This window comes from Elephantulus edwardii, unplaced genomic scaffold, assembly GCF_000299155.1.
Source record: "Elephantulus edwardii isolate Elephantulus edwardi_28Jun2011 unplaced genomic scaffold, EleEdw1.0 scaffold00063, whole genome shotgun sequence".
Classification (NCBI taxonomy): Eukaryota; Metazoa; Chordata; class Mammalia; order Macroscelidea; family Macroscelididae; genus Elephantulus; species Elephantulus edwardii.
Genome location: NW_006399813.1, coordinates 6,026,089 through 6,049,551, shown reverse-complemented (window position 1 = coordinate 6,049,551; position 23,463 = coordinate 6,026,089). Strand labels below are relative to the sequence as shown.

Below are 23,463 nucleotides of genomic sequence, written 5' to 3'. Positions count from 1 at the left end.
TCCCTAGCAATAGTAGTTGCTACTGTTGTGTGCTGTGAGGTGAGAAGCGACTCATAGCTGACCCTCTAGTGGGTTTTCAGATGCAATTAATCCCATGGGAGGAGATTGTCCATCCTTCTCCTGTGGAGAAGCTGGTGGATTTGAACTGCATGCCTTTGGGATTGCAGTGCAGCTTCTTACCACTCACTAGGCCATCAGCGCTCCTTGCAATAAGAGTAGGAAGTGGAATAAATACAAATAAAAGAACCTCCCAACACACATCTGTCAGTTTGCCACACGGTGGTGGCCTGTGTGACACTGGAAGTTATGCTGCTGCTATTTCAAATGCCAACACATGACCCATAGTGGTCAGATTTCACTGTCCATACTCAGAAAGACTAGGAAGAAAGGACTGGCAATCTACGTCTCAAAGTGAGCCAATGGACTTCTTAGGGATCACAACGGGATATGGATCTGACTTGTTTATTTCACACATATCACATAGGATCAATCACTAGAGAGGACCCCACAACAACAGAGATGGATTAGCACATTAGCTGCAAGGATGGCCGTGGACACACAGTGACCACACAGATGATGTGGGATGGGGTCAGAGTTTACTAAGATCAACTTGGATCAGAGGGAGATAACTTGATGACAGCAATCTATAGAACAGAATAGTGAAATCTATGGTTTTCAAATTTTCATATTTTAAATTGAGAATATAGGATTATAGATCTGTGTAGGGGCTGAAGGGGATCTGGTGGTGTGTTCCCAGAGGGCACTGCCTTGTCTGTGTCTTGGGCTGAGCGAGGCTGGGGGCTCTGTTCTGTGTAGGTCAAAGGGGAGGGGTACACATCAAGCTCAGGGTAGAAGGCTATTCTCATATTTCTTAAAATGTGAGAAGAGCAAAGGAGACAGGAGGGGAGGGGAGGGGAGGGGAGAGGAGAGGAGAGGAGAGGCTTTTCACCCTTAATTTATTTTTCATTTTTACTATATTTAAGCACTCAAGTCTGTTTCATTCATTACATTCACAGTGTTATATTGTGTAGCTATCACTAATATTTACAGAGTGTTCACCATCCAAAACAGAAACCCATTCAAACATCAGCTCCTCTCCCCACCTCTCTCTGCCTCTGATCGCCTCAAATCCCCTTTTCATCTTTATAACTTTGCCTTGGGAAGGGTACTTACAGCTATTACAACCTTGGTGTAGGCCAGGAGCTTGGGTTTTAGACATGGACAAGCACGGCCTGTTTACTGCTGTCCTCGTCACTGCTGTCCTCGTCACTGACCGGCTGCTGTTATTGTTAGGGGCTGTCGAGTCAGCTCAGGTCCACAGTGACCCCCACAGTAGGACAGACTGAGACTCCGCCCGTCCTGCCCTGCCTCTCAGTCATTCCAGACTGAAGCCACCCCTGCAGCCTCTGTGACAAGCCATCCCGCTGAGGGTCTTCCTCTCCTTCGCTGACACTAATTAACCATGCATGGTGTCCCTCCGGACAGCGTGCCCAAGACATGTGGGATGACGTCCTGCCTCATAAGGAGTCTCAGGCTCCGTTCTCCAGGACAGGTCACTGGCTGTGACTCAGCGTTAACGATCCCCTTAGTGACCTTCTTCCCATGCAAAATACACTATAGGAACGCTGTCACTGTGTTGTGAACTGAAGGATATGTGAGGACTTCTCCAAGGGCCTGATGCAGAACCCCAGGCTCAGAAGAGAACTAGGGAAGCAGTCTGTCCTTACTCAGAACTATTATCCCTGCTCTGAGGCCTAACTCACCCTACACTCCCAGGGAGATAAGGCCCTCCAGTCCGTTTCTCCCTGTGGCCCAGCGTTGGGGAGGGTCTTGTCCATTCCTAAGGACCCCCAGCACCCTTGACTCCAAACAGGAGAGAGCAGGTCGGGCCCTGAAAAGGCCGCTGGGGCTTTAGTTTGGTGCACTGCACTGCTCCCACCCCCTCCCCCAAAAGAAGGAAGTCCCACAGACCTTCTGTCCTCATGTACCTGATCCCGGTTCTTCGCCAGCTCCAAGCTCAGGCTTCTCAGGCTTGTTTGGGTCTCTGTGATGTTCTGGGCACATCTGGAGAGGACCTCAGCCAGCTGAAGGGCAGAAGGCAGCCTGGCTGATGAACGCCCCACCTCCAGCTCTGCTCCTCACAAGGGCCATTGCCACACACACACTCAAATACTAACACACACTCAGACACACTCACACACATGCACACTGCCCCACCCCTCCACGTTCCTGCACCCACACTCACCTCTGTACCCCAACACCCCCCACATACATACACACTCCCCACTACTCCTCTGTACCCAAACTACACCCACATCCCATAATTACCTCTACATCCCAAGTCTCTTCACATTCACCTCTGTATCCCAACTCTCTCCACACACTCATTTCTGTACCCCAACTCTCCACCCCAACTTTCCCCCACAAACACACCCCTCCACACCTCAACTCTCCCCACATGTCCACTCATCTCACACACTTACTTCAATACCCCAATTCTCCACACACGTCCACACATCCCACACACCCACATCCCATCTTTCCCCACAGGTCCACACACTCCCCACCACACCTACACCCCAACTCTCCCCCCACATCCCACATCTTTTCCATATTCCAATTCTCCCCACATACCTCACATCACTCCTTCACCCCAACTCTCCCCACACAACTTATATACACACTCCCCACCACACCTCCACTCACATACACCTCATGCTCACCCCCACATCTCTACACACCCCTACACCCTCCACATACACTCCCCGCCACACCACTACTCATCACCACGCCCTGCACACTCACCTCCACACCCTCTCCCTCCACAAACACTCCACACATGCTCCCCATCACATCCCTCCTCCTACATACACACACACTCTCACACCCCCCACAGCCGCAGCCTCACTCACAGTCCGCAGCCTGGACCTCAGATCTGCGACCCCGTTCAGCTCCTGCGTGTCAGGCCTCCCAGCCACGCCGGTGAACCTGGAGGGAGATTCAAGAAGAAGAGGTGAGGAAGAGAGGAGGCTCCTTAAAATTAATAATAATTTAAAAATAGAAGACAGCTCTGCCTCAGCTAGGAGACAGCTGAGGAGCGGGCAGAAAGCTCTGGTGACACCCGAGTAGCATTTTTAGGGCTGGCTGGCTGGCGGTGTCTCTGGAGAGTGTCATGGTGGAGACCTAAGAGCCAGTTTGGCGAGGTCCCTCCTACGCACTGAAGTTGTGGCGTTCGGAGGAATTAAAGAGAGACTGACGTGGACCCATCACCTTGGATCTATGAACCACTGCTGAGCACTTCAGATGCCTGGTGACTCCATACGCTACAGGGTAGAACTTCTTCATGAGGTTTTCTTGGCCGTAATCTTTATAAAAGCAGATTGCCAGGTTTTCCTTCTATGGTGCTGCTGGGTGAGTTTGAACTGCCAACCTTCCAGTTACTAGCTGAGCATAGTCAGGACCTCTCTAGTGACACGTTTGCTCACGACTCACTGTCATTGGGTTGGTTCCAACTCACAGCAGCCCTCCTTTGCTTTGCTTTGGTTAGGAAGCTCTAAGTCCTAACAGGAGGGAACTGCCCATCTCTTCTTCCTTGAAGTGGCTGGTGTATTTGAACTTCTGGAGACATGTGGCCTTCATGTTAGCTGCACAGTTTGCTACACTAAGTCCCCAGAGCTGCTTAGACTGACCCAAGACAGCTATTAACTCCCCAGTTAAAAACTGAGCGGTAACTAAAGGAAAAGAATGAAAATCCTTTTCAAGAAGCTGCATTTCAAGAATACCAACAGCTTACTGATAATCTACGCTGTAGACACATAGCCACCACAGTGTGGCAAGACCTAGAATATTAGCACCCTGGTGGCCCCAGGGAACTGACCCTGAAAAATCAACAGTGAACAATTACAGGGCAGCTGCTCATATGATGCTCATGTATCAACTCATTGATTCTTTGACAGAGAAAACATAATTGTACAGAGGAGTCCGACGGTCAGTCACCAGTAGACACTGCATATCTCAAAGGAGGCCTGGGCGCCAGAAAGGGATAAGCAGTGGCCAGGGACCCCAGGCCCCCAGGCCAGGGGCAGGCAGGCTGTCACTCCTGCAGCCCAGGAAAAGTCAGGGCTGGGCACTGGGGGAACTTTATCTACACATCTTTTTTTCTGCCCTGGAACTTACAAGGACCCACTCTTTGTCATTTTATTGGAGTTTAACCTCTTGAAAGAGGGTCCTTGTGGAGCAGTAGCTAAAGAGCATGATTGCTCACTGACAGGTCGGAGTTCGGACGCCACCGGCCATGCCCAGAGAGAAAGGTGCAGCCAGTCTACTTCTGTAAAGTTTACAGCCTAGGACACCCTGCGGGGCAGACCCACCCTGTACATGGGGTCACCGTGGGTTGTAACTGAAGGCTGGCAATACTCCACAGCAGCGGGCTTGGGTTTCGTGACCCCCTAAATGGTTACACACAAGGCTGGTAAGGGAAAGGTTGAAGGTTGGAGTCCAGCCTCAGAAGCAAGGCCTGGGGATCGACATTCTGAAAAATTGGTCCCTGAAAATGCTGTGGAGTTCTCTTCTATTCTGAAACAAAGGGGTTCATCATCATCAAGGTCAACTCCACAGCAACTGGCTTTAAACTTCTCCATGGCTTTCTCCTTCTACTTCTGCAGTACTGTTCAGGATCATTCTGGGATATTTTTCACTGTGACCATGACTTCAACAAACCTCACCAGCACCCCCATTGCCCTCAAATTTTACTCTTTTCCCCCATCTCTTCACAAGAACTCGCCCAAAGTATTCTCTTTTTGTCCAGCCCTAAAGCCCCACTTCTTTCAGGAAGGCCTCCATGATTGCCTGTACCCACCTCTGGTCTCCCCTCACTGCCTCCCCCCCAACATCCTGTCAGCCCTCATAGGTGCAGCTCTCAGGGTGAACCATTCAGAGGAGCACAGACCATTCTGTGGGCCTCTACCCACCTCTAGTCTCCCCTCACTGCCTCCCCCTGTCAGCCCTCACTGGCCTGGAAAGGGCTCTCAGGGTGAATCATTCAGGGAAGCATGGGCCATTCTGTGGGATGAGATCACATCTGTCTTTGGACCTGTGCCCTGGACAGAGCTCTGTTCACGGGATATTCGCTAACCTTGCTGACAGATCTTGCTCTATATGACCCTCAAGCCACCATTTGGAGAGGCTCAGCCTTGGCAGGGACTCTGTCATCCCATTGCCCCCTCCACCTGTCCTGTCCTACCATGTGCTGCCCAGGGGTTGGCAGCAGTGACTAGAGCGAGCCAAGTCCATTGCTAGGAAACTCCCTGTATTTCCCGAGGGTGAGGGCTGGGGACACGAGGGGTGGGGCAGCAGGCATGCTGGGCAGTCTCTGCCCCTCTGCTAGCACAGGTCTCCACAGGCCGGGAAAGGTTCAGGGATCTGTCCCTGTATTTCTCATCTCCTAACCCTCCGGCATGTGGTCCTCCTTCTCTCTACTATCCTCCTCCCTCAATTAACCCAGTTGAGGGGGGCTGAGGAGAGCTAAGGGTCAGAAGGGGGCTGAGGGATCAGATGGGGGTTGAGGGGTTGGGAGGGGACTGAGGAGTCAGGAGAGGGCTGAGTTCGGGGTCAGACTCTGCCCGAGGCAGCACACCTACCTCTCAGTGCCCAGGCTGCTGCCAAGGAAGAGGAGGGCTGTGCGCGTGACCTCCAGCGTCCGCCTGCATGTGGCCTGAAGCACCTCACTGCCCAGGGAGAACCGAGTCAGGGGTCTGCTCCCAGCTCCCGGGGAGGCATGGACACAGTCTGGGTTGCCTGCTGTTTACCTGCCCACCCTTGTCCTTGGGGTACTCACCCCACCCAGTGCAGTCCCCGAAGCATCATCTCCTGCCCATCCAGCAGGGTCTGTGCGAGCCGCAGGGCCTGGTAGCCAGCGCCCAGCACACCCTGAAACACACAGCGGGCAGGTCAGTCCCCTACCTCCTGCCCTGGGGACTCCTTCCCGGCCACCTGTGGCCCCTCACCTTGGCAGTGCTGTAATCGGCCTGTAGGTCCACTTTGGGGACAAACTTGGGGATGTCCAGAGCAGCTGCAGACAAAGATCCTGCCTCAGAGGCCAGCTTCCCTTTATTCCAGCTCCCAGCCACCCATCCCCCCATCTTCCACCTCAGGCTCCCTCGCTCTTCAGAGCCCCCCACATGCCAAGCCTGACCCAGCCTCTACCTCCAAGGCACTAACATAGCAGCTGTGGTCCTTCATTGCCTCCTAGCGTCCACTTTGGGGAACTTGGCCCTGCTTCCTGAGGCCCCATCTCAGCAGACACAAAATGGTCCCCAAATCATCCTTATTTCTATCAATGGCTTTCAAGGTTAATTCCCCTTCCCAACCTTGGAGACCCAAAGAAAGAGGATGAAACTGGAACTGTCCAAAGGAGGAGGATATTTTTGTTAGGAGCTAGGAATGGATCAATCCCAACCCAGTTACCTCCTTTTCTCTAGAGAAGCTCCGAACCCTGATACCTCCCCAGCTCTAGAGAAGCTCTGAACCCTGATGTCTCCCCTTCTCTAGAGAGGCTCAGGCTCCTGCTTCCTCCAACAAACACACCCAAGACCGCCCCAGTGTTTGTGGAGGGAATATTTGTCTCAGGCTTTTACCCATCTCCCCACTGGAAGCTGCGGAGTTCCCTTCACAGTGCAAAGCTCAGGTCACACGGCATGGACAGGTACACATGGAGTCAGAACCAGTCCTGCCAGCTGGACCCAGAGACCCAGGGAGAGGACTAAGCAATGTCCTGGGCTGCTGACGGCTGTGTTCTGAGGAGACTCAGAGGGCAGAAGAGAGCCAGCCACGATGGTTCGACTCACGGTCCCTGAAGGGCAGCCCCTTGGGGGTCTCGCTGGCCATGCTGAACAGGGTCAGGGGGCTGCTTGCTGTGGTGTGGGTGATGTGCTGGGCTGAGAGGCTGGGCTCGAGGACACAGAGGTGGCCCTCAAAGAGGTACTCCTGGTTCTGGGGAGCCACACTCGTCTGCTTGTAAACGGCCTCCAGAAAGATGGCAATCCTAGACACACAGGGAACAGGGGAGGACAGGAGGTATCAGGGTGGGCACAGCAGGTGGGATGAGGGGTTCAGAAGACCAAGTCCCAGTGAAGACTGGTGTGTGGAGAAGGCTCAGCTCTGTAGAGGAAGGAATGGGGTGCTTTGCCCTTTTATCCAGGGTGGAGACACAAAGTTGTTATGGCAGATGGAGGCAGAGTGGAACAGAATCCCCCACCACCGTCCACTCGACAGGGACTCCCAGCCAGCCTGGGGGACAGAGACTGCCCAGAGGGGCCAGGGCTGCAAATCTTTATAGGAGCAGATTGTCTCATCTTTTTCCTGTGGATGATTCACCCAGATGCTTTATCCACAGAGCCACCAGAGCTCCTTGAATAGAACCCAAGGGTCCCAATGTCTTTGTTGTTGTTAGATGCTATGGAGGTGAGTACGACTCATAGAGACCCTATGAACAACAGACCTGAATCCCATCCTCTCCTGTGCCACCCTCACCGTCTCTGATACACTTGAACCCAGTGTTGCAGCCACTATCAATCCATCTCGATGGGGGTCTTCCTCTCTTTCACTGACCCTGCACCCTTCCAAGCATGATATCGTTTTCCAAAGAACTGCCTCTCCTAGCAACACGCCCAAAGAATGAGAGATGAAGCTTTGCCATCTTTGACTCTAAGGAGCACTCTGGGTGCTCCCTTTCCAAGACATACTTGTTCATTCTTTTTGCAGTCCATGCATGGGCTATTCAGTACTCCTCTCCAACACCACAGTCCAAAGGCATCAATTCTTATGTCATCCTTAGTCACTGTCCAGCTCTCAGATGCACAAGTGATTGAAAAGAACATGCCCCGAATCAGGCTCACCTTAGTCTCCAAACTGACATCCTTGCTCTTCAACATTTTGGAGTGATCCCTATGACAGCGGACTTGCCCAAATTAACGTTTCTCCTTATCTCCTGACAGCTGGTACCAAAGGTGTTGATTGCTTTGATGTCTTTCTACCACATCTCACTAAAATTCACCTTGTCCCAAAAACTGCTTCAGGAATAAAGGGTTCTATCTCAAGACATCAGGCTGCTAGCACATTGGCCAGCAGTTTGAGTCCACCAGCCACTCCCAGGGAGAAAGATGGGCAGTCTCTGTCAATAAAGATTTACAGTCTTGGAATTGCCATAGAGAGTTGCTCTGGGTCAGGATCGAGTAGATAATAGGAGGTGTGGATGAGCAAACTCATTTGGGCAATGACCCCCTCCCACTTTCTGGAAGACTCAAGGCATATTAGCATACTCAAGTTATCCAACGCTCTGAAGCCCACAGTCAAGAAAGCCATTCAGTTTTAACTTGGTGCATTTAGTAATTTTCGAAGTTAATGGGTTTGGATCCTGAAGCTTTTATATCTAAACACACCACGGAATGTGCTTTGGGAGGTGCTGGATTCGATACAGCCATCCACTGTGACCATGGGGCAAAGGGGGGGCTCTCCTGACACGCTCCCGCAACACGGCTCCCCCAATATGGCTCCACTTACGTGTTGTGGGCGTGGATGTAGACGTGATGCAGGACTGCCTGGGACAGCGAGAAAACGTGGACCACGACACGCTGCAGGATGTCGCTGGTCTCCGCGAAGAACTGGTCGAAGCCCCAGCACTTGGCCTGCTCCACCTCCAGGATGTTGGCCAGGATGGGCACCAGCTGGTTCTGCAGCCCCCTGGGGGCAAGACGGGGGACACCGGTAGGGGTCAGAGCCCAGCCAGCTCTCCCTCCTCAGGCCCAAAGCAAGGCCCCAACCATCAAGTAGACCTAACTGATGGCGACCATATGTGCAGAGTAGACCTGGGCTCTGTGGGGTTCTAGCTGTCATCTTTGTGGGTGGGGATAACCAGGCCTTTCTTCCAAGGTGCCTCTGGGTAGGGAGGACCCACTAGGCTTTCAGTTAGTATTCCGTGCTGACAGTGTATACCACAGCATGGTAGGGGCAGTACAGAAGTGTGTCCTGAGGAGGTGGGACCAAGATGGCAGGGTCAGGGATGAGTGGAGGGCCATCCCAGCATCCAGAAGGGAAAACAGCCCAGTGAAGGAACTTGATGTGCCTGAAGCTGCAGTGTGCCAGGACCTGCCCGGCCAGGCCTCCGGAGCCAGGGCTCTCGGCTGAGTGGTCATCCACAGACTGTCTGTCCACCTCCCACCTCCCAGGGTCCCACTCACACAGACAGCCGGCAGGTAATGGGGAGTGTGTAGCTCCACTCGAGAGGCCCATTTTCCAGCCGTTGAGTCCCTGCAATGGCTCCAGCCGGCTTCTCTGTGGTAATCCGGTACCTGGGTAAGGGGGACAGATGTCAGTGGGACTCCGGGCTTCAAGAGGATGACAAACTCAACCCGGAGGGCTGGTTCCGTCACCCAGCGGTGAAGAGGCTACTGAATGCATGGAATTTGACAATCTCGACTCTTGAGATCCCTTGCCTTGGGGTGCTCCAGATGGTCAGACCTCTCCCAGTCTGCTGTTTCACCCGCTCTCCACACACTCCCTGTCAGCCTGCCTCCACCTCTCCTGGCACCCATAGCCACACCCTCCCACTTTGCCCTTCTCGTTCCTCACACAACGTGGCCCCTCAGCTGAGGACGGGTACAGCAGCCTGCTGGCTGATCCTTCTAATATCTCTTGCTCCTGAGAACCACTTGTTGTTGCTGTGTTTTGTCGAGTTGGAACTGACCCACGGCTAACCCTCCAGTGCGTTTCCAGAGGCAGTAAATCACACAGGAGAAGAGTGCCCATCTTCCTCCCATGGAGCAGCTGGTGGATTCGAACCGCGTGCTTTTGGGCAGGGAGCACAGCTGCGACCATAGCTCCATCCGGGGAGCCACTATTCCTGTCACCATCTCAATGGAGTGGTGCACCGCGAGTTCAACTGCTACCCAAAAGCAGTGTGGTGCTGATGGTTCGAATCCAGCAGTGGCTTCGAGGGAGATGGACAGGCAACCTCCTCCTGTGTGATGTATGTGTGTGTATGTAAGAATTTAGTTTCATTTCCCAGCCATTATTAGATGTTGCAGATAAAAAGAAAATCCTTCCAGACTGTTACCTCAATACTGTTGCACCGTGAGTTTGTATTAAGTGATAGCTAACGTGCACTTTTCTTGCTTCTGACGTGTGCATTCTCATTGTCTCTGTCTCGCAGACTTTGAGGCATTAAACATCAGTGTGCAGCCTTTCTGGACTCACGTAGCTTTGCTTCATCTTTGTAAAGGTGCAAAGCCCTGAGGTGGGGAGCTCCCTTGAGGGTGTGAATAATTGGAACGAGAGGCCTTCTGACCTCCAGCCATCCTCCTGTGTGATCTTTAACCTCAGAAACTTGCTGGAGGGTCAGCGGTGAGTTGGTTCTGACTCAATGGCAATGAGTGTTCAATGATTCTACCTTAGACAGCAGGAAACCCGGGGCCGGGGAGCCCTGTTCGTGCCCCACCTTTGCCTGGAAATAGCTCTGACCTGAGACAAAATCTATTTAAGCCTCAGTTGAGGTGCAGTGGGCAGTAAAGGTGTTTGCTAGTTGTCATGTACTGGAGAGTCAGGACCTCCCCGTAGCAGGCCCTCCAGCAGGCTTTCAGAGCAGGATGTGGCTCAGGAGGAGACTGTCATTCTCCCATGGAGCAGCTGGTGGATTTGAACCACATGCCTTCAGACTGGTAGTGCAGCTCCTTACCCTGGGCCCACCAGAGCTCCCTAGCAAAGGCGGAGGGAGTTAAAGAGAAGCACTGATTGGCATAAAACCTCCAATCCACTGCCAGTGAGCTGATGCCGACTCACAATTACCCTCGAGATCTGAGTAGCACTGTCCCCCTGGGGTTCTGAGGCCGTAAACAATTTCAGGAGCGGAGTGGCTCGCCTTTCTCCTGTGCAGCGGCTAATGGGTTCAAATGGCCCATCTTTGGGCTAGCAGCCCTCCACTGAGTAAAGTGCAGGGCCACAGGGCTGTCATTTCCCCCACAGGGGATGACTGTCCCACTGGGCCGAGGTCAGCTGTCAGCATCTTGCCCAAGTCATGGGTGGCAGGGGGAACCAGAGAACTAGGGTTTGAGGGGGAACGGGGTGGCGATGTTTTTCTAGAGACCCGACAGGGGCCCATGGGAGAGAAGGGCTCGATGTGTGCCCAGCGCTCTGCGCCCACCGTACATGATCTCCTTGTTGCGCCGCGGCCCACCAAAGGGGGTGAAGGGCAGGCTGCCGGTGGCCGCATGGTACAGGGTCACCCCGATGCTCCAGAGGTCCACTGTCACCCCAAACGTCTTCTGCTGGGGCTTTCGAAGGACCGCCCGCTCATACATGTCGGGGTGCTGAGGAGAGAGGGGTAGAGAGGGGCTCCCATCAGATTCCCTTACAACGCCTTCAATGAAAACAGAACCATGTCCTTTGCATCCTCGCAGACGGAGCCTTCTGCGCGGAACAAGGTTACCGTTGAGCAGCCTTGAAAGTTGCTGGGTAGGTAGATTCTGAGACCTCTCCAAGCGTGACACAGCAGAACTGCTCCTTAGCCTGTGTCCATTGTTATCTCTACGGCAGCAGACCGCCAGGCCTGTCTCCCGTGGTACCACTGGGTGGATCTGAATCACCAACATTTAGGTTTGCAGCTGAGCTGTGCTGCCTCTGGACTTCCGCAATCAACCTGACAGGTAACTTTATGTTAATAGGGGACTTTATGCAACCACCTAAGTGGGGGTCTGGTTTGTCTCTTCAGAGCATTCTATCTGCCTGTCCTATGCCTTAGAAAGTGGGGACCAGCTGCTTCTGATTTGCAGTGTCAGCTCAAGGCATTTACTACACAGACAGACTTGGGGACCTCCAGCTTGGGGTAGGATCCTCAACGCCTCACTCACCAGGTATTCCTCAGTCCCATAGACCGAGATGAACTTCTCATCATCATCCAGCTCCCGGGCGGCCCCGAAGTCTGTCAGTTTGTAGATGCTCTGGCCCTCGTCGCCCACGAGACGCATGATGTTCCCAGGCTTGATGTCCCGGTGGACGATGCCATTCTCACGCAGGTGGTTCATGCCAGCCACTGTGGATGGATGGCGGGCTGCTGGGGGCGTGGGCTGGAACCACGCAGGTCTGAGGCGTGGCTTTGTGGGGCAGCGTGCTCAGATCCACACAGACGGGGGACCCAGGGGTGACCAAGCCAGTGGAATGGCAGAACAGAGACGGGCACAGGGCAAGGAGGGAGGTGCCAGGATGCTGAGTACCAAGGCGGACTCTAAGAACTGATGGAGGGGCAGAGACGAGTCTTCAGTTGCAGAGGGAAGAACCTGGCTTAGAGGAGAAGGCATGGCATCCATTTCCACAATGCCTTTGTTTTCTTTCTAAGTGGGATTTTTTTAACTTAAAAAATTGAAGAGAATAAGGTTTTAATTCTTTTTTTAAACCCTCAAACTCATAGTTAGCTGTCCCATCAAAACTGACTCATACTTGAACTGCTAGTGAGTTTTCAGGAGGCTGTAAATCACACAGGAGCCTGCCCACTTTTCTCGCACAGAGCCGCTGGTGGATAGAACCACTAGAGCAGTGTGTGTTTGGGTTAACACTCCTCGGAGGCCCCTGAGGGTTTGATTTTACTCACTCATTGCCATGGACAGCCAAAGAAACAAACAAATATGTCCTGGATTGGGTGCAGCCAGAGTGCTCTTTGGAGGCAAGGATGATGAGGTAAGGATGATGCCTCACATACCTCAGGCATGGTGCTATTCCTTGGAGAGGGACATGATGCTCGGAAAGGCAGAGGGTCAGTGAAGGAGAGGAAGACCCTCAAACCAGGGGGACTGAGGCGTTGAATGCCGCAACGGGCTCTAGTGAATCAGCAAGTGTGAGGATGGCACAGGATAGGACTGGGTTTAGATCTATCATTTATAGGTTTACCATGAGTCAAATTCAACTTGATGGCACCTAACAACAACGTTGCCATGGAGTCAGACTCAACTCATAGCTGAACCTCCAGCAGGTTTTCAGAGGCTGTAGATCACACGAGAAGAGAATGCCCACCTTTTCCCCCCAGGAGCAGTCGGTAGACTTGAAACATCAGCCTCTGGGTTGGCAGCACAGCTTCTTACCCAGTAGGTGACCATTTGTAATCACATGACTCAATTGTAAGGAACGTTAAAAAACAAAATGTCTATGAATGACGGAATGGAAAACCAATATGCTTTGCAAACTCTTACTCAAATAAATTGCAAAAAGGTTGAAGAAAAAGTCAAAGGACATAAAAATAGATCATTTTTTGAAGGGATCAATTGCACACTCTCCCAATCCTGTAAATCAGCATTTTGAAATTGAACGGTGAGACACGGGGGCCCTGCCACCAGCAGTCTCGCCCAGCCTTCTCTGAGGATGAGGCTCCTTGCGTCCCTCTCTGTCTGGATGTTTGTTTCAGGAATGTTACATCCTCCTGGGACTTTATCCAGTGCTGAGGGCTGGGCCTGGGGCTGGCCTGAGGTGGGGGGCTCCTGCAGCGGGCCTCAGGGAAGCTCACCCACACAGCGCAGCACCACCAGGAACTCGTCCTCAGGCAGCCCGAAGGCGTTCTCCGGGCTCTCGAGCACGCTCAGCAGGCTCCCGCTGGAGCAGTACTCCATCACCAGAACCTTCTGCCGGCTGCCTCCCTGCGGATGGACAGAGCGGGGCCTGGAGGTCACCACTTCTCCCACCCAGGCTTGTGGCCCAGGGCCCAGCTCTCTCAAGACATGGCAGCTCAGCCTAGGGTCCAAAGCTCCCAATTATTAAGCTCTTGATTCTCACTTGGTTTTTTCACTTTCCCTCCTTATTTATGTTCTATCCTGGAACCCAGCATCACTTTCTCCAGGAAGCCCTCTCTGATTATGCCCCTTCCCTATGTGTCACCCTCCTCCTGGTATTCTTTTTTAAAAGCTTGAGGCAGCTAAGGGACCTCTGGTGACCTAGTGGCGAGAAGCTGGACAGCAATCTCAGAGGTACGCAGTTCAACTCCATCAGATGCTCTGCTGGAGAAGAAGGGGAAATTTCCTCCTGTGCCAGTTAGATCTGATTTGACTGTACAAATAAAACAAAAGCAAAAAAAAAACAAAAAACAAAACCCAAAACAAAAGCAAAACAAAACCCCCCGAAACTTAAAAAAAAGTTTAATAAAAAACCAAAAACAACCCCCAAACTTGAGGCAGATAAGGGGTAAAATCTCAGGGCTCCAGAAGTGGCACCTGCTGGTATTCTTTATTCCTCTTAGAGTCCCTAGCTGGTGCAAATGGCTAACGCGCTTGACTGCTAGTGAAAAGGTTGACTGTTCAAGTTCACCTAGACATGCCTCGGAAGAAAGGCCTGGCGATCTCCTTAAAAAAAAAATTAGTCTTGGGAAAACTCCTCCAGGACACAGTTCTATTCTGACACACCTGGTGTCACTGGGTCAGAATCAGATTATTTGGTATGGGGCAGTGGCTCTGGCTGGCCAGCTGCTGAGCGTGAGATAAGGTGTCTGTTATTGGGTGATCCTATTCTCACACCCTATGGGGTCAAGTACGACTGTCCTCCTCTGACCACGCCCTGGACCCACCGTCTCCTCCACTGCGAACAGCTTGACGATGTTCTGGTGGCTCAGTTTCCGCAGCACCTCAAACTCCCGCACCTGCACCTCAGGGGGCCGAAGGTAGCTGGCATTGTTGAAGACCTTCACAGCAACCAGCTCCCCAGATTTCTGCATGGAGGAGGGGTGACGGGAGGGGGACAACATGGAAATCACAGCCGCCCTCACTCCTGTCCCATCCTGGGGCGCAGCTCCTGCTCCCACATCTCATTTTCTCTTTCACTGCTAGCCTGGCCCCTGAGGTGAGCAGGGGCAGCCTGGGGGGACCAGAGTTCTCACCCTCGGCTCCTTCCCCTCCTGGCAGATGGTAGCCAGGCAACAGCTGACACTCTGCAGGCGATTTACTGTCACTTTACTATGACAGAGTCCTCACAGGGTGCAAATGGCCAACCTGCTCAGCTCTTGTCAAGTTAGAGGTTCAGAGGTACCTAGGAAGAAAGTCCTGGCAATCTACATCTGAAACGCCAGCCACAGAAAGCCTTGCAGGAGCAATTCTACCCTCATGCACATGGGTCACCGTGAGTCAGAAGGGGACTCAAAGACAATTGGTTTCATCATTGCTGTCATTAGTGATGGTTGCGGCCATGATAGCTAACGCTCACTGTTGCTGGAGGCAGAACCAGAACTGGAATCTGCTCTGTTTGGTTCCCGCTGCCCAGTGTATGCCACGTGGTAGATCCTAACCCAGCCCTGCTGAAAGCTTACAACCATTCATTCCAAGCCAGTCCTGTTCCTCTCTCTGCTCTCACCCTCCCCTGGATGCTGGGGGGCTTCTGCCCTGGGGTTTGCCTTGTGCTTCCAGCTCTGTTCACCCATTCCCAAGCCCTGCCTGACAGTCACTTGGGTCCCCACACCCCTGCTCAAGCCCCAACACCCTGACACCCAGGGTGCGCAGAGCAAAGTGCAGTGGCCTCAGCCTGGCCACAGCCATGCTCCAAGCCTGCTGCGGGCAGAATCGGCTGGATGTGGCGGGGAGCAGGCTCCAGCCAGGACTGCCCTGTACCTTGTTGCGAGCCTTGTACACACTGGCGGTAGCCCCCTGGCCCAGCAGGTCATTCGTGTGCCACAGGTAGTTGGCGGTGCTTTGCATCTCTGCTCCTGCTGGCCAGCCACCTTCTGCAGAGAAAAAGAGAGTGTGGGGGCCTGGGCTCCCTAAGGACACCTCCATTTTCTGGCCAGTAGCTATGTCCTGGGAAGGGTTTCTTGTGACCACAGCAAGGGAGTGTGATGCAGTGGGTCAAATAACTACCCCCTAAAACACAACACAGTGGAGCTTGTGCCTGTCTCACCCACCACCTTCTCATGTCCCTTCCAGACAGGCCACTGTGCAGACACAAACCTTGTCCCTCTATCACCTTTCCCTGTTCCTGGCAGCGGGCCTAGGACTGTCCCAGGAAGCAGACACAGTGTTGGCGGGAGTGCCCCGGCCAGGCAGCATCAGCCACACCACCACAAATCTCCAGGATTGCAACACCAGCCAGGAGGCCCTCCCCACGCACTCCACTCACAGGGCCCCGCCACTTCCTGCTGCTGTGAGCTAACAGCTGCTCCCTGGGTCGGCAGGCCAGGCCTCCTCTGCTCCAGAGAGGGCCAGGGCTGCGGAGTGAATACGTGTGGACATGAGCGTGTGTGCACGCGTGAGGGTGCTTCTGTGCATGTGTGTGTGTGTGTGAATGTGTGGGTGAGTGCTAATGAATGCAAGTGTCTGTGCATGTGTGAGGGAGCGTCTGCATGTGTGCACATGGGGGATGTTGGGGAGACCAGGCTAGTAAATCCCTGGGAGGATATGAAAGCCCTCTGTAGATGCCTTCTCCATCCTCCTCTCTCCAATGATCAGCTCCTTTAAGTCAGTTCATTCCAGAGAAGTTGAACTCTATGTATTTTCAAAAAAAGGGAGCCCCTGCTGGTCTTTAAGGGATAACTTGGGGTGGGGGAGACTAAGTAGGGTCTCCATCCTTGAAATACTCTCAGGTAGGGCTGGCCAAGATGGGGTGATGGGGTGTCCTCCTGTTTTGACATCCTGTAGGCTCTCAGCCTCTCTCTCTCTCTCTCTCTCTCACACACACACACACACACACACACACACACACACACACACACACTCCCCCCCCATCTTTCTTAGAAATGTCAATCCCTGAGAAAGGCTGAATAGTATGTTGATGTTTCCTTTACAGAAGCAGTTTAGGTGGTGAATAACATCCTGGAGATGGGGGGATGAGGTCCCAGGAGCCCAGCAGTGTCAGTCTGTCAGGTTTTTCTCCCAGGCCAGGGGAGCTGGGAGGTGTGCCTAAGGGGTGGCTAAGATAGCTCACCCAGAGATCAAAGCAAGTGGCCCAGCCCTGGGAGCTGGTGGCAGCAGATTCCACCCCTTCAAAATCATGGAGTCACTGGAATGCTGGGGCTGGGGACAGCTAAAGGTCCTGTTGGGGGGGTATCCTGCAGGGCTGTGCTGGGAGCTTTGAGAGGACTCAGTGATACCCAGTGGGCATTGAATGAATGGTCAGGAGGCCTGGAGCGCAGAGCCAGCCGCCCCACCCACTGCCTCCCACAACCTCTCATCTGGCCAGTTGGGCACTTACCTCTGAGCAGCTGGGATCAGGCAGAGGCTCCGTGCAGTGAGGGTGTGTTAAACTTGTCTGTGGCAAGTCCAGGGGTTGAGCTACACCGGAAAGAGGAGGGCAGTTGAGAGACACTCCTCCTTGTGGTGGTGTTAGTGTCTCTGCCTCCATCAAAGGCCTCAGCCCCAGCCCTTTAACCCTTTCCTGTTTGTCACCCTCCCCCCAGGGCTGGGGGTTTCCAGCCCAACTCTCTAGTTGTTCCTGAGACAGGGAAAATGGTCTTCAACACTTCCATGAGAAGACTGGGGAGAAAGACGCCTCCCCGGAAAAGGCAGGTGGGAGGGAGGCTGAGCCGACCCAGGAGGGGAATGCTGGTGGTGGTGGGCAGTCCCCTTTTTGCCTCATCCATTTGCCCCTCATGGGTTTCCAAAGGTAAGATGCTCCAGGGTCCCAGGCAGCCAAGAGAGACAGGAGGGGATGATGGGTCCAGAGAGCCACTGGAGACACATCCTGCACCCCGCTGAGACCCCAGCTGAGGTCTGAGCTGCCTGCTGCTGCTGCCTGCCGCTGTCCCCTCTCTGCTCTTCCTCAGGGACCACACACACTCACCCCATCTCCGTGTGGGGATGTAGGCTTGGGAGGGGTGGCGCTTCCAGAACTTTCAAGGCTCGCTATCATTCACGGGCAGTACCCACAGCATCCTGGTGGCCTTGAGACCTAGAGACCTGTAGGGGAGGCCAGCTGTGATGACTTTGTGTGGCCACCAGGAACTGGACTGCAGGGTTTCCTGCAGCCTCTCTCTGGCGGCCAGACACCCAGCTCAGCTCAGGCAGGCCTGCAGCTTTCTTCCACTTCCTGATTTCGTTCTGTCTCTCCCTTAAAGAGACAGCAGCAGCCCGGGCAGAGCTGAGCCAGAGCCACCAGGCTCTAGCAGGAAGAGGAAAGAGGATACTCCAAGTGACAAGAAGTGGCCATAGGGTCAGAGTCTGAGCCACAAGAGGCCAGGTAAGGTCCATCTGGTTGTGGCAGCCCACTGGGTGCTGTTTGGGCTTTCCTGCAGTTCATAGGAGCAAGAAATGCCATGCTGTGCCCCAGACCACAGGCAGGTTGGGCCAGTTAACCAAGGAGAAAGGCCTGGGAAGCCCTGGTTCCCTGACTGGAACTCCAGAGATCTGGGAGGACCGGGGACTCAGCTTGACCACATCCAAGGATCTGACTTTCCCAAAGAGCCCACAGAGGCCTCAGAAGAAACTGGGGACCTTGACAACAGCAGTCACTCCAGCTTTCCAGCCAGTTTTCTCAACTTGTAACTGTCAAGTCCAACTTACACAGGTGTTTCCAGTTATAAGTCTTTACAGGTGAACACTGGTCGTTTAGCTCCCACCTCAGAGCAGATGGTTGATTCGAACCGCTGACCTTTGAGTTAGCAGCCTAATATCTTACCATGCCACCAGAGGGATCCATTGGTGAGAGGATCCTCACAGGTGTTCTTTGAGTTGTGTGGATGAGAGGAAACAATTTATTCTGATACCCTTGGGAAACTGGAAAATGCTTTGTGGATAGGCACTGAGGTCCACACCCCCTTAGAAGTCCTTTCTCACGATCTTCAGCCTCTGCTGTGGGTGGAACCCAGATATGCCAGCTTCTCACTTAGGGCTCAGTGTTCTAAATCAAATTCCCCAGGGGTGGGGAGAGAATGTCCTGGCTCTGGCCAGTTCTGAGAAGGCAGCTGGGTAAGAAATGGTTAAAAGCAGGAAATTCCATGTTTCTCCTGAATGTTGGAAGGGACTTTCCCATGACAGCACCTGGTGGTTTCCTCTGCCAGCCCCACCCGTACCCTAGTGACACCAGAACAGGAGTCAGACTGAGAGGTGAGGTGCCTTCTGCTCAGAGAGGAGCACTTGCTGTGAACACCGGCTGGAACATCCTACACAAAGGTGCTTCATAGCCGGTCCTCAGGGCAGGGCTGAGGCCCTCAGGCCCTTCATCCAATATCCCTGGCTTTCCACCTGCCTGGCCTCTTGCACTTCTTGGTGCATCTATGTTGGGAGGGCCCTGTGATTTCCAGGCTAAAGTATTTCATTGGGCCTCTCCTGGGACTCTGTGATTCTATTAGACATGGTGGTGGCTGTAAGATCCTCCCCACCCCCCACCCCGCCCTGAGTGTCCATCGTGAGCAGAGCCCCCTGCTGGCCCTCACGGGACATGCAGCTTAAGTTAGAAAACCATCTTTGCCATTTTTTTAAAAAACAAAACATTTATTGTGCTTTCAAATGTCTTCAACCTATTAAAGGTTCAAATGAGTTGCCATTTTAAGGATTCCTTGAGTGGTTAGGGAGCTCCAGTGGAGTGTTGTTCAATTGTTTGTTGTATGCCACGGAGTAGGTGACAACATCTCGCTGACTTTCCTGTGGGTTTTCAGAGGCAGTATATCTGGTGGTTTCTTGTTGTGTACCATTGAGTTGGAACTGACTCATAGCTGACATTCTGGAGGGTTTTGAGACACAGTTAATCGTACCTGAGGAGAGTGCCCATCTTTCTCCCAGGTAGCAGCCTGTGGCCTTAAACAGTGCCTTTGGGATTGCAGCACAGCTTCTTACCACTAGGAGTAGTGCTACCAACACGAAGGTGGTGGTGGTTGTTACATGCTGTCGAATTGCTTGTGACTCATAGCGACTCTATGTACAAGAGCCCTAAACCTGGGCAGCCCTATCCTGTGCCAACCTCACCGTCTCCAACACACTCACTCCCACCACCCCAATCACAGAATTGATCCATCTCATCGAGGGTCTTCCTCTCCTGCGCTGTCCCTCCACTCTTCCAAGCATGATGTCCCTCTCCAAGGACCAGTCCCTCCTTGCAACATGCCCAAAGTATGTCAGACGAAGCTTCAGAATCCTTGACTCCAAGGAGCATTCCGGCTTCACCCTCTCCAGGGCAAACCTGTTTGTTCTCCTAGCAGTCCATGGTATATTCAACACTGTTCTCCAGTACCACAGCTCAAAGGCATCAATTCTCTTTCTATCATCCCTAGTCACTGTCCAACTCTCTGATGCATAGCACGTAATTGTAGACTATAGCCTGGATCAGGCGCACCTTAGTCTTCAGCCTGACATCATTGCTCTTCAGCACTCTTGAGAGGTCCCTCACAGCTGACTTTCCCAATGTAATTCGTCTCCTGATTTCCTAGTTGCTGTTACCAAGAGTGTTGTCTGTGGAGCCAAGTAAACTAAAACTGTTAACTATCTCAATCTCTTCAACATCCCTCTGATGCTGCCAATTGGCCCAGTGGTGAGAATCTTTGTTTTCTTGATGTTGAACTTCAATCCAAACACGAACGTACACAGTTCAAATATCCTGGCTGAGAAAAAGTTGGGTAATCTCCTCCCCTGCAATTTATTGCCTCTGAAAACCCACTGGAGGATCAGCTATGAGTAGGTTCCAACTCGCTGGTGCTTGATGGTTACATCAGCTTGGGCGGTTGTTGTTGTTAGTTGCCATGGAATGGCCCACGACTCATGGTGACCCAATAAGCAGCAGACTTCAGGCCTGCCCTCTCTCACACCAGCCTCATCATCCCGGACTCGAGCCGCACTGTGTCAACACACTGTGTCAATATGCAGATCTTGTTGAGGACTTTCCTCTCTGACCCTTCACCCATGCTTGGGTTGGTGGTTTGAACCTGCCCAGAGGCACCTAAGTCAGGCCCGATAACCTGCTTCTGAAAGGCCACAGCCTTGAAAACTGCAAGGAACAGTTTCCCTCTGCACACAGGGGGAATCAACAGCAACTGAGATGTTCGTTACTGTAACATAACCTAGTCTCCCATCCTTCAACAGCTACCCAACCCTCCCTGACGAGGCTCAGGCCTCAACAGCACCCTTGTTCTTCTCACCACCAAGTCCACCTTCTTTCCCAGGCTCTTTTGCATCTTCAGGTGCACTGACTGTATGGTTATCATCTATCATGAGTCAAGCACTCTGTATGGACGACACAGAGGAGACTCAAGCACACCCCCATTCTCCCAGTACCTCAGATGCACGATGCATGCAACCAGCCGATGGCAGTTTTGTCCACCTGGAGGAGGGAGGAAGTGTGGGATGGTCAAGACTGGACAGTTGAGGGGTGCTGCTCTGCTTGACTTTGGAGGAAGAGGAGTTGGGCAAAGAGGTCTGGAGGTTTGGCCTTCCAGGCAACAGGAACATGTGCAGAAAGCAGCCCACAGGCATGGACTGAACGGGGTCTGTTCGGGGTGACACGTGGGAAGACTGGAAAAAAGAGGGAGGTGCAAAGTGGGCTGGAGCTATTTGCGGACATATTGGTTCCTTGTGCATCTTCTTGGCTGCTAGTTGAGTAGTTTGGGGCTGCTGGGACTCAGCTGGGCTGCAAGGCTAGTGTTTCATTTGGGGAGGTAGCTGGATGGGCTCCTGAGAGGAAGAATCAGCTTCCTAGAGCCTCAGGGCGTGCCATGTTTTCCCAAGTGGCTCTAAGGCATTATAGAAACACAAGTGGCAATTCAGAGGCAGAGGACTGCAGGGAGCTCTGGTGGTCTAGTGGGTAAGGAGACAGATCAAACCCATCAGCTGCTCTGTGGGAGGAAGATAGGCAATTTCCTCTCCTCTGATGGTTTGCTGCTTCTTAAACCCCTGAGGGGGGGGTCACCTATGAGTTGATTCTGACTCAACGACACACAACAAACAGATAAAGACAGGACAGGGGGATGAATGGGGGCATTGACAGCAATTCTCAGAAACAAAACAAAACGAATGCTTGCTTTTTACTGCGGGTGACTGAGTTCACAGTGAGAAGGCAGAGGCTCCACCAATGTTGAAGTTTAAGGTTTGCATCCTTAACTGCCACTTTTTGTGATCCAGGAGTAAGTCGCTCCACTTTTTGGGATCTCAAGATGATATTAATGATACTCATTTCGTAAAGTGGGCATGAGGACAAAATGAGAGTAAGTGCCTGGCATCAGGTGTTGGTAAAAGCTGTTGAGTCAACTCCAATTCATGGTGACCCTACGAACAGCAGATCCTAACCCTGCCTCGTCCTGTGCCAACCTCACCATCTCTGCCACACTCACACCCACGGTTACAGTCACTGTCAGGTACCAGTAGGACTTGGATGAACACTGGTTGCTTTCTCTTCGTGGATGTGGTCTGAACTTGTTTCTCGGAGCTGACTCACAGGCCCAGTGCCCTGAGGGGGTAGCGAGGGTGGGCGTGTCGAGGGGGTGCACTGTGGGAACAGAGAGTCCTCACACAGCAGGGTCAGTAAGAGTACCGAGAAGTCTGAGACAGGAGGTCCCAGGGTGGTGCCCCCATTATTGTCGGGAATCAGCTGTGCACGTGAGCGCTGGAGGGGAGGAACCACCCAGATCTAGAGCTGTTCCCCCAAAGAGTAACAAAGGGGCGCTGGGAACAGCCTCCAGGTCATTGAAGGAAAGGGGTCCTGTGCCCTCAGTCTTTCCTAAGTGCAAAAGTGAGCGTCTTCTTTCTTCTGACTCCTCTGACCTCTTACATGGAGTTCCCTTCCACAGTCAGCTGAAAGGCTTCTCTTAAACTTCACAAAGCAAGCAGTTTTGCTTTTCCTGGTCACTTTGCAAAGAAAGTGACCAAATGGGAACTCTTCATTTTCTTACTGCCTCATCCAGGAGGGACCAGTCCTCGGAGAAGGACATCATGCTTGGGAGGGTGGAGGGACAGCGCAAAAGAGGAGGACCCTGGATGAGCTGGATTGACAGTGACTGGGGTAATGGGGGTAGGTGTGTTGGAGACAGTAGGAGTGGCTCAGGATGGAGCAGGGTTCAGAGCTGCTGTACACAGGGTCGCCATGAGTCTTAGCTGACTCAACGGCACATAACAACATTCCCTGCTTGCCTGCATCTGAACTCACATGTGCCTTTCTTCCCTTGCGGCCCAGAAGCTTCTCTCTGGCCAAGGCCAGGTCTTCCTCCCAACTCCTGAAAGTTCCTTCTTCCCATTTGGCTGTGTCTTTCCTGACTGTCTTATACAACCCCCAAATCTCTGCTTTCCATTCAGAGCAACGCTCGGATGAGGTGACGCTTGTTAGGGACTCCCCATCTTCAAACCCACTCCAGCCAGGCTCCTCGCTCCTCCACCACAAGCCCTCCTGTCCAGATCATCACTCACTCTTCTACAGCCGTCTCGTCCTATCTTAGCCCACAGATGTCCATCCTCTCCTCTTTGCTGGATTCCCTTCTCTTGGATTCTGTGCTCTTGGAGTCACTTACCTCCCTGCCACGTACCTCTCAGTCTTTGC

General features: G+C 52.9%; 1 protein-coding gene across 1 annotated transcript in view; it reads right to left on the bottom strand.

Annotated features, from left to right (window-relative positions):
• Positions 1–15,713, bottom strand: part of IKBKE (inhibitor of kappa light polypeptide gene enhancer in B-cells, kinase epsilon) — a 28,686-nt gene extending 12,973 nt beyond the window's left edge. The window contains exons 1-13 of the mRNA XM_006887929.1: positions 15,627–15,713; positions 14,594–14,734; positions 13,544–13,673; positions 11,901–12,082; positions 11,200–11,360; positions 9,237–9,347; positions 8,560–8,739; positions 6,846–7,042; positions 6,006–6,070; positions 5,837–5,928; positions 5,640–5,726; positions 2,913–2,988; positions 1,972–2,084 (exon numbers count right to left, since the gene is read on the bottom strand). Coding sequence (XP_006887991.1) covers positions 1,972–2,084; positions 2,913–2,988; positions 5,640–5,726; positions 5,837–5,928; positions 6,006–6,070; positions 6,846–7,042; positions 8,560–8,739; positions 9,237–9,347; positions 11,200–11,360; positions 11,901–12,082; positions 13,544–13,673; positions 14,594–14,734; positions 15,627–15,713 — 1,622 coding nt within the window. The remainder of the gene's footprint in view (positions 1–1,971; positions 2,085–2,912; positions 2,989–5,639; positions 5,727–5,836; positions 5,929–6,005; positions 6,071–6,845; positions 7,043–8,559; positions 8,740–9,236; positions 9,348–11,199; positions 11,361–11,900; positions 12,083–13,543; positions 13,674–14,593; positions 14,735–15,626) is intronic.
• Positions 15,714–23,463: the final 7,750 nt, after the last annotated feature.